General features: G+C 43.8%; 1 protein-coding gene across 1 annotated transcript in view; it reads left to right on the top strand.

Moving 5' to 3' along the window:
- Positions 1-18,096, top strand: part of umps (uridine monophosphate synthetase) — a 118,130-nt gene that overhangs the window by 69,080 nt on the left and 30,954 nt on the right. The window contains exon 7 of the mRNA XM_084315036.1: positions 11,928-12,045. Within this exon, the coding sequence (XP_084171162.1) occupies positions 11,928-12,045 (118 nt within the window). The remainder of the gene's footprint in view (positions 1-11,927; positions 12,046-18,096) is intronic.

The raw sequence follows: 18,096 nt of genomic DNA, 5'->3' as shown, positions 1-18,096 counted from the left end.
CTAGATAGAGACCCATGTGGACATGCTACAGGTAGACTAGATAGAGACCCATGTGGACATGCTACAGGTAGACTAGATAGAGACCCATGTGGACATGCTACAGGTAGACCTTATAGAGACCCATGTGGACATGCTACAGGTAGACCTTATAGAGACTCATGTGGACATGCTACAGGTAGACCTTATAGAGACCCATGTGGGCATGCTACAGGTAGACCCTATAGAGACCCATGTGGACATGCTACAGGTAGACCTTATAGAGACCCATGTGGACATGCTACAGGTAGACCCTATAGAGACCCATGTGGACATGCTACAGGTAGACCTTATAGAGACCCATGTGGACATGCTACAGGTAGACCTTATAGAGACCCATGTGGACATGCTACAGGTAGACCTTATAGAGACCCATGTGGACATGCTACAGGTAGACCTTATAGAGACCCATGTGGACATGCTACAGGTAGACCTTATAGAGACCCATGTGGACATGCTACAGGTAGACTAGATAGAGACCCATGTGGACATGCTACAGGTAGACCCTATAGAGACCCATGTGGACATGCTACAGGTAGACTAGATAGAGACCCATGTGGACATGCTACAGGTAGACTAGATAGAGACCCATGTGGACATGCTACAGGTAGACCTTATAGAGACCCATGTGGACATGCTACAGGTAGACCTTATAGAGACCCATGTGGACATGCTACAGGTAGACCTTATAGAGACCCATGTGGACATGCTACAGGTAGACTAGATAGAGACCCATGTGGACATGCTACAGGTAGATCTTATAGAGACCCATGTGGACATGCTACAGGTAGATCTTATAGAGACCCATGTGGACATGCTACAGGTAGATCTTATAGAGACCCATGTGGACATGCTACAGGTAGACCCTATAGAGACCCATGTGGACATGCTACAGGTAGACCTTATAGAGACCCATGTGGACATGCTACAGGTAGACCTTATAGAGACCCATGTGGACATGCTACAGGTAGACTAGATAGAGACCCATGTGGACATGCTACAGGTAGACCTTATAGAGACCCATGTGGACATGCTACAGGTAGACTAGATAGAGACCCATGTGGAGATGCTACAGGTAGACTAGATAGAGACCCATGTGGACATGCTACAGGTAGACTAGATAGAGACCCATGTGGACATGCTACAGGTAGACCCTATAGAGACCCATGTGGACATGCTACAGGTAGACCTTATAGAGACCCATGTGGACATGCTACAGGTAGACCCTATAGAGACCCATGTGGACATGCTACAGGTAGATCTTATAGAGACCCATGTGGACATGCTACAGGTAGATCTTATAGAGACCCATGTGGACATGCTACAGGTAGACCTTATAGAGACCCATGTGGACATGCTACAGGTAGATCTTATAGAGACCCATGTGGACATGCTACAGGTAGATCTTATAGAGACCCATGTGGACATGCTACAGGTAGACTAGATAGAGACCCATGTGGACATGCTACAGGTAGACCCTATAGAGACCCATGTGGACATGCTACAGGTAGACTAGATGGAGACCCATGTGGACATGCTACAGGTAGACCTTATAGAGACCCATGTGGACATGCTACAGGTAGACTAGATAGAGACCCATGTGGACATGCTACAGGTAGACCCTATAGAGACCCATGTGGACATGCTACAGGTAGACTAGATAGAGACCCATGTGGACATGCTACAGGTAGACCTTATAGAGACCCATGTGGACATGCTACAGGTAGACCTTATAGAGACCCATGTGGACATGCTACAGGTAGATCTTATAGAGACCCATGTGGACATGCTACAGGTAGACCTTATAGCAGGGTTAGAAATTAAAAAAAAAAATTCAGGGGCTTTTTTTGCCCCCCTTAATTGATTTTCGGGGGCTTTTTTTTGTATTTCGGGGGCACTGCATTTTTATGATGAAAATTAACATAAGGATTATAAAACATTGTTGACACTTTTTTTTACAGTCTTCGTCCCTATGTTTGATAATGTAATGTTAATGTCTCCATATATAGGGCTCTACGCTAACCTTTTTCCCAAGGAGCACATGTGCTCCTAAATAAAATGTTAATAAATAAAATCTAAATAAAAATTTAGGAGCACACAAAGAAATTTAGGAGCACAGTGAAAATTGTTCAAGTAACACAGAGTTTATTAACTATTTATCTCATGCATTATTATACTGTGCGTGTGCACACTATGAATTGAAAATGGGGGACCCTGATGTAAACAAGACGAAAGTCTTTCTCTGGTCTGCATCCCCTTAACTTGTGTGTATTGAGCTGTACTGTATTGTACCCATTCTGCAATCTGTTAATAAAGTTTTCAATCAATCAAACGCAAAGGATATCGGTTGTCAAGCTGCTTTTGTATGTTGTAGTGTTGTTATGATACCAACATTTTGACTTTGATACAGATAGGAAAGGTAATGGAATATATTATTAGATGACAGAACATTGAAAATTCTTTATACAATTATTTAATTCATTATGAAATAGAAATTCCGTTTTTGGGTGGAACGTTTGTTGCAAGGAGGGAGGAGGCGGGGACTGCTGCGTGTTACACACAACACGGAGAAATGGTCTAGCTGCTTCGGTGCGTCGTTAACGTTAACGTCGGAAGAAATTCCCCACTAAGCCCTAAATTCAGAGCAGAGCAGTATCCTAATGACTTTTATGCTTCAGTCGATAAGGTGTTTTGCGAATTCTGTCAACATACCGTGGGGACTGGACCCGCAAAAACACGTGCGAATATCACTTCAAAAGCCATGTCAGCCGGATTCCTCTCTTTCTCCTCGTCTCTCTTTTGCTCAAAATAAAAATTAATGGGCTTCATGGCTGGCTGATTTTTTTGCGTTGTCTGATTCTGAATGTATAACTTGCCTAAGCCGGTACCGTGACTTTGTTTTCGGGCGCTACTGTGATTGGACGTTTATGCGCCTTGTGTAATGTGGGACTATTATAACAGCGGAGCTGTTTTGTAATCGTCACTCGTCTCGAGTAAATGATTTTTCCGGGTGGCGCACACACACATATTATTAGGGCCAAATACAAGGGAAATGCTTGCACTGTAGATCATATATATAATTATATATATAATTAGTAAACTGTCGGGGGCATTTTCTGCCCCCCTTAACTGATATTCGGGGGCATTGTCCATTTTCAAGGGCATTTTGCCCCGAGCCCCCGTTAATTTCGAACCCTGCCTTATAGAGACCCATGTGGACATGCTACAGGTAGACTAGATAGAGACCCATGTGGACATGCTACAGGTAGACTAGATAGAGACCCATGTGGACATGCTACAGGTAGACCTTATAGAGACCCATGTGGACATGCTACAGGTAGACCTTATAGAGACCCATGTGGACATGCTACAGGTAGACTAGATAGAGACCCATGTGGACATGCTACAGGTAGACCTTATAGAGACCCATGTGGACATGCTACAGGTAGATATTATAGAGACCCATGTGGACATGCTACAGGTAGACCCTATAGAGACCCATGTGGACATGCTACAGGTAGACTAGATAGAGACCCATGTGGACATGCTACAGGTAGATCTTATAGAGACCCATGTGGACATGCTACAGGTAGACCTTATAGAGACCCATGTGGACATGCTACAGGTAGACCTTATAGAGACCCATGTGGACATGCTACAGGTAGACTAGATAGAGACCCATGTGGACATGCTACAGGTAGACTAGATAGAGACCCATGTGGACATGCTACAGGTAGACTAGATAGAGACCCATGTGGACATGCTACAGGTAGACCTTAAAGAGACCCATGTGGACATGCTACAGGTAGACCCTATAGAGACCCATGTGGACATGCTACAGGTAGACCCTATAGAGACCCATGTGGACATGCTACAGGTAGACCTTATAGAGACCCATGTGGACATGCTACAGGTAGACCTTATAGAGACCCATGTGGACATGCTACAGGTAGACTAGATAGAGACCCATGTGGACATGCTACAGGTAGACCTTATAGAGACCCATGTGGACATGCTACAGGTAGACCTTATAGAGACCCATGTGGACATGCTACAGGTAGATCTTATAGAGACCCATGTGGACATGCTACAGGTAGACCTTATAGAGACCCATGTGGACATGCTACAGGTAGACCTTATAGAGACCCATGTGGACATGCTACAGGTAGACCCTATAGAGACCCATGTGGACATGCTACAGGTAGACCTTATAGAGACCCATGTGGACATGCTACAGGTAGACTAGATAGAGACCCATGTGGACATGCTACAGGTAGACCTTATAGAGACTCATGTGGACATGCTACAGGTAGACCTTATAGAGACCCATGTGGACATGCTACAGGTAGACCCTATAGAGACCCATGTGGACATGCTACAGGTAGACCTTATAGAGACCCATGTGGACATGCTACAGGTAGACCTTATAGAGACCCATGTGGACATGCTACAGGTAGACCCTATAGAGACCCATGTGGACATGCTACAGGTAGACCTTATAGAGACCCATGTGGACATTAGGGGTGGGACGATACATCGATCCAGATCGATACATCGATGTAATTATCAACAATCGAATCGGATCGATGCGATGTAATAAGATCGATTCATATCGATACTCTTATTTTGAAAATCCTGTGGCGAGTCTCATATCCGCCCAAGAACAACAGCAGTAGCTCCGTGTGTGTAGACGTTACAGCATAGCATTCTCCCTTTCTGTGTGTGTGTGTGCGCGCGTCTTTGGAAAGACCAGATGAGGTCAGAGGAGTTTGATGTTTAAATGTTATTTAAACATAAACAATATAATACATAATAAATGTAGGCCTATACATGATCATGCAACATCAACAAATTGTTGTAGGAACGGTTTGGGAGAGGAAGGTTGTGAGTTTTGAGTTCCAAAAAATGTAGCTTAAAGTTTAAAGCTCAATATATAAAAACGTGGCACTTTACAGTGAACAGGAGGTCTATTTGTATTAAAAACAATAGATTGATTTTCCTTTAAATGTCTGGAAGAGCTCAAAAATACAAATGTCAAATGATATTTTCATTACCTTTTTTTGGTTGATCTAAATGTTACTGATTGTGTTAAATGGGCATATGATATCATCTCATATCGATCGCAGGCACCTGAATCTAATCGTATCGTATTGTATCGTGAGAGACTTTGTGATATCGGCAAATATCGTATCGTTGTCCAAAGAATCGATATCGTATCGTATCATGATGAAACTGGTGATTCCCACCCCTAGTGGACATGCTACAGGTAGACCTTATAGAGACCCATGTGGACATGCTACAGGTAGACCCTATAGAGACCCATGTGGACATGCTACAGGTAGACTAGATAGAGACCCATGTGGACATGCTACAGGTAGATCTTATAGAGACCCATGTGGACATGCTACAGGTAGACTAGATAGAGACCCATGTGGACATGCTACAGGTAGACTAGATAGAGACCCATGTGGACATGCTACAGGTAGACCTTATAGAGACCCATGTGGACATGCTACAGGTAGACTAGATAGAGACCCATGTGGACATGCTACAGGTAGACCTTATAGAGACCCATGTGGACATGCTACAGGTAGACTAGATAGAGACCCATGTGGACATGCTACAGGTAGACCTTATAGAGACCCATGTGGACATGCTACAGGTAGACCTTATAGAGACCCATGTGGACATGCTACAGGTAGATCTTATAGAGACCCATGTGGACATGCTACAGGTAGACCTTATAGAGACCCATGTGGACATGCTACAGGTAGACCTTATAGAGACCCATGTGGACATGCTACAGGTAGACCCTATAGAGACCCATGTGGACATGCTACAGGTAGACCTTATAGAGACCCATGTGGACATGCTACTGGTAGACCTTATAGAGACCCATGTGGACATGCTACAGGTAGACCCTATAGAGACCCATGTGGACATGCTACAGGTAGACCTTATAGAGACCCATGTGGACATGCTACAGGTAGACCTTATAGAGACCCATGTGGACATGCTACAGGTAGACCTTATAGAGACCCATGTGGACATGCTACTGGTAGACCTTATAGAGACCCATGTGGACATGCTACAGGTAGACCTTATAGAGACCCATGTGGACATGCTACAGGTAGATCTTATAGAGACCCATGTGGACATGCTACAGGTAGACTAGATAGAGACCCATGTGGACATGCTACTGGTAGACCTTATAGAGACCCATGTGGACATGCTACAGGTAGACATTATAGAGACCCATGTGGACATGCTACAGGTAGACCTTATAGAGACCCATGTGGACATGCTACAGGTAGACTAGATAGAGACCCATGTGGACATGCTACAGGTAGACTAGATAGAGACCCATGTGGACATGCTACAGGTAGACCTTATAGAGACCCATGTGGACATGCTACAGGTAGACCCTATAGAGACCCATGTGGACATGCTACAGGTAGACTAGATAGAGACCCATGTGGACATGCTACTGGTAGACCTTATAGAGACCCATGTGGACATGCTACAGGTAGACCTTATAGAGACCCATGTGGACATGCTACAGGTAGACTAGATAGAGACCCATGTGGACATGCTACAGGTAGACCTTATAGAGACCCATGTGGACATGCTACAGGTAGACCTTATAGAGACCCATGTGGACATGCTACAGGTAGACTAGATAGAGACCCATGTGGATATGCTACAGGTAGACCTTATAGAGACCCATGTGGACATGCTATAGGTAGACCTTATAGAGACCCATGTGGACATGCTACAGGTAGACCTTATAGAGACCCATGTGGACATGCTACAGGTAGACTAGATAGAGACCCATGTGGATATGCTACAGGTAGACCTTATAGAGACCCATGTGGACATGCTATAGGTAGACCTTATAGAGACCCATGTGGACATGCTACAGGTAGACCCTATAGAGACCCATGTGGACATGCTACAGGTAGACCTTATAGAGACCCATGTGGACATGCTACAGGTAGACTAGATAGAGACCCATGTGGACATGCTACAGGTAGACTAGATAGAGACCCATGTGGACATGCTACAGGTAGACCTTATAGAGACCCATGTGGACATGCTACAGGTAGACCCTATAGAGACCCATGTGGACATGCTACAGGTAGACCTTATAGAGACCCATGTGGACATGCTACAGGTAGATCTTATAGAGACCCATGTGGACATGCTACAGGTAGATCTTATAGAGACCCATGTGGACATGCTACAGGTAGACTAGATAGAGACCCATGTGGACATGCTACAGGTAGATCTTATAGAGACCCATGTGGACATGCTACAGGTAGACCTTATAGAGACCCATGTGGACATGCTACAGGTAGACTAGATAGAGACCCATGTGGACATGCTACAGGTAGACTAGATAGAGACCCATGTGGACATGCTACAGGTAGACTAGATAGAGACCCATGTGGACATGCTACAGGTAGACCTTATAGAGACCCATGTGGACATGCTACAGGTAGACCTTATAGAGACCCATGTGGACATGCTACAGGTAGATCTTATAGAGACCCATGTGGACATGCTACAGGTAGACTAGATAGAGACCCATGTGGACATGCTACAGGTAGACCCTATAGAGACCCATGTGGACATGCTACAGGTAGACCTTATAGAGACCCATGTGGACATGCTACAGGTAGACCTTATAGAGACCCATGTGGACATGCTACAGGTAGATCTTATAGAGACCCATGTGGACATGCTACAGGTAGACCTTATAGAGACCCATGTGGACATGCTACAGGTAGACTAGATAGAGACCCATGTGGACATGCTACAGGTAGACTAGATAGAGACCCATGTGGACATGCTACAGGTAGACTAGATAGAGACCCATGTGGACATGCTACAGGTAGACCTTATAGAGACCCATGTGGACATGCTACAGGTAGACCTTATAGAGACCCATGTGGACATGCTACAGGTAGACCTTATAGAGACCCATGTGGACATGCTACAGGTAGAGTAGATAGAGACCCATTTGGACATGCTACAGGTAGACTAGATAGAGACCCATGTGGACATGCTACAGGTAGACCTTATAGAGACCCATGTGGACATGCTACAGGTAGACCTTATAGAGACCCATGTGGACATGCTACAGGTAGACCTTATAGAGACCCATGTGGACATGCTATAGGTAGACCCTATAGAGACCCATGTGGACATGCTACAGGTAGACCCTATAGAGACCCATGTGGACATGCTACAGGTAGACCTTATAGAGACCCATGTGGACATGCTACAGGTAGACCTTATAGAGACCCATGTGGACATGCTACAGGTAGACTAGATAGAGACCCATGTGGACATGCTACAGGTAGACCCTATAGAGACCCATGTGGACATGCTACAGGTAGACCCTATAGAGACCCATGTGGACATGCTACAGGTAGACCTTATAGAGACCCATGTGGACATGCTACAGGTAGATCTTATAGAGCCCCATGTGGACATGCTACAGGTAGACCTTATAGAGACCCATGTGGACATGCTACAGGTAGACCTTATAGAGACCCATGTGGACATGCTACAGGTAGACTAGATAGAGACCCATGTGGACATGCTACAGGTAGACTAGATAGAGACCCATGTGGACATGCTACAGGTAGACTAGATAGAGACCCATGTGGATATGCTACAGGTAGACCTTATAGAGACCCATGTGGACATGCTACAGGTAGACTAGATAGAGACCCATGTGGACATGCTACAGGTAGACCCTATAGAGACCCATGTGGACATGCTACAGGTAGACCTTATAGAGACCCATGTGGACATGCTACAGGTAGACCCTATAGAGACCCATGTGGACATGCTACAGGTAGACCTTATAGAGACCCATGTGGACATGCTACAGGTAGACCTTATAGAGACCCATGTGGACATGCTACAGGTAGACCTTATAGAGACCCATGTGGACATGCTACAGGTAGACCTTATAGAGACCCATGTGGACATGCTACAGGTAGACTAGATAGAGACCCATGTGGACATGCTACAGGTAGACTAGATAGAGACCCATGTGGACATGCTACAGGTAGACCCTATAGAGACCCATGTGGACATGCTACAGGTAGACTAGATAGAGACCCATGTGGACATGCTACAGGTAGACCTTATAGAGACCCATGTGGACATGCTACAGGTAGACCTTATAGAGACCCATGTGGACATGCTACAGGTAGACCTTATAGAGACCCATGTGGACATGCTACAGGTAGACCTTATAGAGACCCATGTGGACATGCTACAGGTAGACCTTATAGAGACCCATGTGGACATGCTACAGGTAGACCTTATAGAGACCCATGTGGACATGCTACAGGTAGACCTTATAGAGACCCATGTGGACATGCTACAGGTAGACCTTATAGAGACCCATGTGGACATGCTACAGGTAGACTAGATAGAGACCCATGTGGACATGCTACAGGTAGACTAGATAGAGACCCATGTGGACATGCTACAGGTAGACTAGATAGAGACCCATGTGGACATGCTACAGGTAGACTAGATAGAGACCCATGTGGACATGCTACAGGTAGACTAGATAGAGACCCATGTGGACATGCTACAGGTAGACCTTATAGAGACCCATGTGGACATGCTACAGGTAGACCTTATAGAGACCCATGTGGACATGCTACAGGTAGATCTTATAGAGACCCATGTGGACATGCTACAGGTAGACCTTATAGAGACCCATGTGGACATGCTACAGGTAGACTAGATAGAGACCCATGTGGACATGCTACAGGTAGACCTTATAGAGACCCATGTGGACATGCTACAGGTAGACCTTATAGAGACCCATGTGGACATGCTACAGGTAGATCTTATAGAGACCCATGTGGACATGCTACAGGTAGACCTTATAGAGACCCATGTGGACATGCTACAGGTAGATCTTATAGAGACTCATGTGGACATGCTACAGGTAGACCTTATAGAGACCCATCAGGGGAGGAAACTAACTTTTTGGCTTACCAGCCAACTGGCGAGTATCTGATTTTTTTTACCAGCCAAACAGATTTTTTACCAGACAAAAAAAATCGCTAATTGTGATAATTACTTCTTTGTATGTCAAGCCGCGTCAATGTTGTGTATGCATCTGGGTAGGCACACTGTGCCTTTAAGACAGCACGGTGGTCTTACGACAGTGCTGTGACGTACCGTCAAGTGTTGTGGTAACGTCAGTTGGGTTGGTGTGCTGTTGACGTTGTGTGCACAGTGCACTGGTTGAGCTAGCCCCTTTTGTGACTGCGATGTGCAAGCCAGGGGCTTTTGAGCATGAAATAAAATGTCTAACCTTACGTCGTAGTCCGGTGCTTTTTTGGAAACATTATAGTCATAACGGATATACACCCAGCTGGCTGCTTTGAGCACACGGGGCTAACGTTAGCTAGCAAGCACCTATATCTAAAACGCTAACTAGAAGCTAACCACTGTATACAGTTCCAGTAGACAACATTACACCTCTGATTTAAATGTGTCCTTAGTAACTTATACTCGATGGTTGTACTAGGGTTGGATGCAGTTCCCCGTTGGTCAGTCTGTCTGTTTTCCATATTCTGCTGTGTTTAACGTTATCTGTTTGCGAGTGCTCCTGATGGCTAGCCTAGTAGTACCGCGGGACTTTTATTATTATTATATGTCCGCGGGTTGGCCAGTACTGCCCAAACGTTTATTAAACATTATATGTCCGCGGGTGGTCTTGTGCAGTGCTCTCGTGGCACTGTCAACTAAAGCGAACACTCAGAAGACGCGCACCGTTTGCCAGTGCAGTGATTGCAGAATGTTTTATTTTTTTGTATACTCGCCAGACTGGCGAGTGGTCTTCATGAATCACTCGCCAAACGTAAAAAATACTCGCATTTGGCGAGTAAAGTGGCCTAATTTCCTCCCCTGAGACCCATGTGGACATGCTACAGGTAGACTAGATAGTAGGGCTGTCACTAACGATTATTTTGTTATCTATTAATCTGTTGATTATTTTATCGATTAGTCGATTAATCTAAACAATAAATGTACCAGAAAAATCTACAACAATTGATTCTATTTGCAATTGAATATTTAAAAAAGTTTTACTAGTATCCTCAGGCCAAAAATTATAAATAGCTTTTTAGTATATCTCCCTGAATTATTATTGTAGGGGTGTAACGGTACACAAAAACCACGGTACGGTACGTACCTCGGTTTTGAAGTCAAGTTTCGGTACGGGTTTTCGGTACAGTTTGGCTTTCCATGTTCCACTCAGGGGTGATGTAGTGTGCAGTAACTAATTGTACTTGTAGGGGTGTCGACGAATATTCTATATTGAAATTAATAATCGACTTGTAAACATAAAAAAAAAAAATATATATATATATATATATATATATATATATATATATATATATATATATATATATATATATATATATTAGATTGTGAAAAAAACATTCGTTAGTGGTTGTAAATGTTCGGTACACTACACATCCGTTTGGTATGGTACGGTACACAACACACTGAAACGGTTCGGTACCGATATGTGTACCTTTACACCCCTAATGTATTGTGTCCAGAAGAAGACCACACTGGGAGTTCTGGCCTAGGACCCGGAAGTGGCTCTTAGAATAGAGGTGTACGTCGACATTTATTGGCGGGAAGTGGGATATAGGAGAAGGGGTGAGACAAAGGAATGGCTATAAGGTGGTTAGGAAATGGTAGGTGTTAGGTAGATACAATACAAAGGGGATAGTGTATTGGAGGGGGAAGGCCAGACATTATTGTTATTCTACCTCTGTAGGACTTCATGTTGTTATTCTATCTCTGTAGGACTTCATATTGTTATTCTACCCCTCTAGGACTTTGTTCCAACCTTCGTCTCGTCGCTGGTTTCCCTGTCAAAGAAGCACAACTTCCTCATCTTTGAGGACCGCAAATTTGCTGACATCGGAAACACGGTGAAGCATCAATATGAAGGTGAGTACATGGAAAAGAGTGATATATGGCCAGAGGATGGTCTCACTCTCGATGGAGAGTATTATTTACTGAATATGGTGATGCTTCATATGGACAAAATATCATACCACAATATCTTAGTTTTGATGATGATTTGATTTAGTTTTCCAGTACAAATTACAATGTGGCATTTTTTAGGGAGCTATCAATGTTAACATGTACATTTATTCAGATCAATTTGAAAACCTTAAAGGAAAACGCCAACATTTTGGGAAATTAGCTTATTTGCCATCTTCCCTGGAGTTAGACAAGAAGATACATACCCTTTTATTCTCTGTGCGTGCATTAGGCTTAGGAAACAGCCGCTCCGTTAGCGTAGCTTAGCTTCATCACTGGAAGTGGGTCAGACCTTTACCCTGAAGTTCCCTACAGTCCCCTACAGTCACGAAATACACTCCAAATACAACTCCAAAACGTTCCTGTAAACATGTTGTGACCTGTGTATTTACCACGTGGAGAAATAAAAAATAATTGAATTAGACAATTACGTTTTCTAAGCAAATATACTAAAGCAAATAACGAGGGTAAATGTTTACTTCCGGTCGGGGGGTTCCAAAATAAAAGAGCGACGTCTATAGCACCGGGAATACGTTTATTTTGTACATTATGTAGAGGCAGAAACCGACTTGGTGGATTTATATATTATTATATTATTATTATAATATATATATTATATTATATATTACCATGCACTGTTTAGACCAGGGGTCTCAAACTCGCGGCCCGCGGGCCAATTGCGGCCCGAGGGATGATATTTTGCGGCCCCCTACTTGACGTCAATGTTTAGTGTTAATGTGGCCCGCGCGCTAGGGGTGGACGGTATAAACGGTATACGGTATAAACGGTATGAATTTGCTCTACGGTGTGGATTTTGACTATACCGTGTAACCGGTAGGGCAGCTCTAAAATAGCAATGACGTCATGTAACCACAGCGCGACTATTTCACTCGCATTTGCCCCTAAAAATAGATAGAATTAGTCATAGATAATAGATATGTGCGAACTGGAAAAAGTTATTTAGGAGGCTTCGCGCAGTGGGCGTGCCAGCCCCTACCGCACGCATGTAAACACGGGTCTAGTAGTCTAGTGGGACGAGACACGGGAGGACGGCGGCGTCTCCCTGAGCTAACGTTAGCTTAGCTACCGTTACAAAATGACCCAGTCAACTATTCACTTTTAGTTTAATACATGATGAGGCATTGTCTAACCGAACGGTATCTAGTCGGCCAGCTACCGATAGCTCCTGACATCAACAAACGCTCCACAAAGTCTAGTAGAGATGTGTATGCTACCTGTTAGCTCACGTTAGCGCAAGTTAGTTCACCGTTCAAAACGAAATGTCCCATTGAACTAAATAATTCACTGAGGCGTTGTATTAACGTTATATATCCGGCTAGCAGTAGCTACAGATAGCTCCTGATATCAATGTCTTATAACACTGATTCGATGCGTATTCGAGCTGAGGGCTTGCTGAGCACAGTTACCGTAATTCCTCTAATAGTAACCCCGGCTTGTATTTGTTTCAACTGTAGCGGGTACCAGGCTTGTATTAGGAGGAGGCCTGTATAAGAGGGAGGCCTATATTTCAAATTTTCAAACGGATCATAATGAATAAATCAACATTTTGTGTCAGTTTGAACCCAGTAAAATGTACTGGGTTCATTTATTGAAACCAAGTACTGTATGAAATAGTAAACAGTGCAATTACAGGTGGTCACTGGTCATGTCAACGTTTTCAAAGTGAAATCAAGTAACTAGCTCAGTATGCAGCTCAGTATATTAGTAACCCGGCTTGTATTAGGAGGCCGGCTTATAATTGCTTAGCTCAAGAGCGCACCCGGCCATTAATAGAGACCCGGCTTGTATTTGAGACCCGGTTACTATTAGAGGAATTACGGTAAGTAACGTTATGCCAATAGGGTCCAGGTGCAGCTCCGGAGAATCCTGGCCGTAGCTGGAGGCTACTAGAGTACACACAGACAGTGGAGCTTGTTGCGTGGTGGCGATGTCTCGCAGATAATACAAGTACAAGTCTAATTATATAATATATATATTTTATAAAAAAAAAAAAAAATTATATAAAATAAAATAAAATAAATTTTAATCAAAAACGATGATACCGTGATACCGTTACCGTCTATGCTTCAAATTATACCGTGATATACATTTTAGACCATACCGTCCACCCCTACCGCGCGCTACTGTTTGCCGAGTCGTTGCGCGAGAGTTGGACGTTTTATTTATTTAATCACTTGTAGGCTACCATAGCGCAGGCTCATGACAGCAACGTTATATTAGTGACTTGGTTGAAACGTGATTCCGGAGTGATATCAAGTACAGTGGAAGGAAAATATATCCTCGCTATCTCCTGACTGCGAGCAGTGCTCTGCATAAGCGGCTGGCTGCACTGACAACGGTCTGTGTCTGTGTACGGGTCTGGTCCAATCACATTCAGCATCCCGTCAGCGTTCCCCCCCCCCCCCCCCTCACCCACAGTCTGCGAATCAGATGCAGAGTAGGGCGGGTCTTCACGGATTGCATGTCGTCTCTCTCTTTCAGTAATGTCAGAGCAGAGTTGACTGCGCATCTACAGTAAACTCGCTCCCAGTTTTATCTCCGTGAGATTAATCATAAATGTAGCTACTAGCCTAGTTTCGCCAGCAGGCAGCCAGCAGAAAAATATGGCATTTTAAAAGATGGTCAGTAAAAGAAAAGTCGACTGCAATTCAAAGGTGAATGGGCTGAAAAATATGCGTTCATCCCGAGTCCCAGCACCAAACCAATGTGACTATATGCCAAGAAACGGTAGCTCTTGTGGAGGGTGGCAATTTGAAAATAATGTATGACTGAGTGATGGAGACCATGTTTGAAGGCAAACAAAAGCAAATGCCCCTCAGATCGCACAGCAACCAGAATAACTGAAATACTGGCTGGTGATTTGATTAAACAGATTTGTGATAGAATAAAAAAAAATGCACAGTGCATTTCCATAGCTGTGGATGAGTCCACTGACACCACTGAGAAGCCTATGTTCTGAAGAACCATTCATGTTCTGAAGAACTGTTCTGAAATGTTATTGCTAGGGATGCACCGATATGAAAATTGGCCGCCGATACCGATACCGATTGTTCAACTAACACTATCGGCCGATACCGATACCGATATTTGTATATTTGTATATAAGTATTTGTAATTTTTTTTTTTTTTTTTTTTTTATTATTATTTTTTTTTAATGAAACTACTGTATATTTGTATGTGTATGTTTGTATTTGTAGGCCTCTTTACTTACTTAAAAAAAGGAAACATCAATAAATATGTTTATGGTATCACTATCTCTCTCCCAGTATCGTCTTGCGGCCTGCAGAGGGATACTATTTTCTCAACCAGAGCTTTCAACCAATGCAATGGAACCATTCTTGCGGCCTGCAGCGGGATACTATTCTCTCAACCAGAGCTTTCAACCAATGCAATGGAACCATTTTGATTGACAGTCGATTCGGCCAATTACGCCACACCGCTAGCACCCACCTCCTGCTGTCCTTACCACCAATCGGCAAGCGTTTATACATTTTTCTACTTCCGGGCATGCCGCCATTGTTCTGTTTGCGAGAGCAGAAGAACACACTTAACGTAGCTACGTTAGCTGCATAATGATTTTACTGCAACAAATGTTATAATAAAACAAAGCCTTTCTATACATTTGTCTGGTTGAAAACTTTATTAACAGATTGCAGAATGTGTAGTTGGGTACGGAATGAGCAACGGAATGGAACCGAGCTATGAACGGACTAACGGAGTAATGCCTTGTTTACTGCTATCTTCGGGTAAATAATATGCTTGTTATTGAACGTGTAACACTTCATTTTAACAGCAGATACTTTCTTAAATGCCATCTTCCCGAGAGAGGGTGTTGACGGGGAGTTGTGTTATTAATAGCATTGAACAGCTAACCGAAAGCTAGCGTTAACTATTGTTAAAGGTTTAGCCATAACGTTACCTTGGCTAAAGTTGGGGCTATTCATAATAATGGCTGCAGACCTGCAAGCAAAGTACAGCAAGTTGACAAAGGAGTATTCCAACGCAAATCACATTTTCACCAGTAACGTAAGTCTTGCATCTCCCGGTAGCTAATGAACGGACTCGGAGTAATGCCTTGCTGCTATGGGTAATAATAATATGCTGATGTTATTGTCCGTGTAACACTAACTATATAACGCTAATGCCACAAAACGAATGCCTTGTTAATCATAAGTACTAGTTACTTTGATGCAGTAGCTTGTGTGTGTGTGTGGGGGACGGCGGGCGTTGTGCAGATAGGTCGCGAGTGAACTTTTTTTTTTTGCCTTTTGACGCTACACAAATTGATGGGTATTTATCGGCGACTGCTATCGGCACATTTGAGCTTATCGGCCGATAGGCCGATAGCAGTCAACAAGGCACTTATCGGCCGATACCGATACCCGACCGATATATCGGTGCACCCCTAGTTATTGCTAAAGATTGAGAAGATTGGATCAGTTGTACTTTTTTTTGAATACTTGAAACCCTTTTTTGTGGAATATTTGATGCGGCCCAGCCTCACTCATACTCTACCTCCAGCGGCCCCCAGGTAAATTGAGTTTGAGACCCCTGGTTTAGACTGTCTTATTTATGTTTGGACACTAGAGGGCTCACCACCCATTACAGCCCACTCCTATAAATAGCCAAGGTGATCACTGGAATCTTGTGCACCTGCTGAGGTTTTACCTTCAAACACTGTTTTACTGTTGGAACTGACCACGGAGCAATTGACGACTGTTCTGTTTAACCCTTACTTCACTATCATTTACCCTTGGACAACAATAAACCCTGTAAACCGTAAGAGGAGCAACTGTGGACATTCAATTCATTCAACATCTACAACTTTGGTACAGAGTGAAAAGGCACAATCGCAGGTGCATCGTGGACGACTGTCAACAACCCACTACACATTATCTAACGTTAACACGAACCTAAACTAACTTTAGGTTAGTTGTAACGTTAGTTTAGGTTCGTGTTAAAGTTAGATAATGTACAAAATAAACGTATTTCCGGTGCTATAGACGTTGCTCTTTTATTTTGGAACCCCCCGACCGGAAGTAAAAAATGTACCGTCGTTATTTGCTTTAGTGTCCGGCTGTTTGTTTTCGTTAGCTAGCAGCATATCAACACCAGCCATGGGAATACTGTTTTCTAAATTGGGGAGGCTTTTAATCGTCAAGGTAAGAGGATTTTAAGTCATGGTATCTGTAACTGAGGGGTACAATTCCCTGACTGTATTAAAGAGTATGATATATTAAACCACTACTAGTTATGTACTTTAATTACTGGCCATACAGTACATGAATATATATGGTGAACACCCACACAAGAATACGGCATTGACACATAAAGTACTATTTAGAGGGTATTTATTATTATTAAGCAATGTTAGGTTACAGATTGAGAATTATGCTCGCGCTTGTATGGCGAAGAACACACGTAAAGTAAGTCAAGAGCGTAAGTCAATGAGAATAGTATGAATACTAGGATGGGTCTAAACTGACGCCACCTGTGGTATAGCAATTACATAGGGCACACTAGTACCAGCTGGAGACACTGGGGGGTTCCCTCCGGGTGTAAGGCCGGCCGGGGTAGAGGAATGGGTACAAAGTCTGGGTCAACGAGGAATAACGAGGTTCCAGATACAGGAGCCAGTGCATGTACTCCCTTGATCAGTAGACAAAGCAACAGCTATAATCCAGTATGCTCGACAGCATGGAAGACAGCTAGCCAGCCTCTTCCTAGAGGCGGGCTCGAGTGATGATCCTCACGGGGGGTAGATCCCAAACAACAGTGGGGTCGACGGTTCTCTGCTCCAGCAGTCACGGTCCCAAAGCAATATAATCCAACCAGAAATGGTTCTGCAGTCGCCGGTGTAGGTTCTCCGGTGTACATATCCAACGGTTCTCGTCTAGGACTCCTCGGGTGGGGGCACGAGTTTAGGCCGACCAG

The sequence above is a fragment of the Notolepis coatsorum genome (assembly GCF_963971535.1).
Source record: "Notolepis coatsorum genome assembly, chromosome: 5".
Lineage (NCBI taxonomy): Eukaryota > Metazoa > Chordata > Actinopteri > Aulopiformes > Paralepididae > Notolepis > Notolepis coatsorum.
This window is presented reverse-complemented; position numbering and strand designations above follow the sequence as displayed.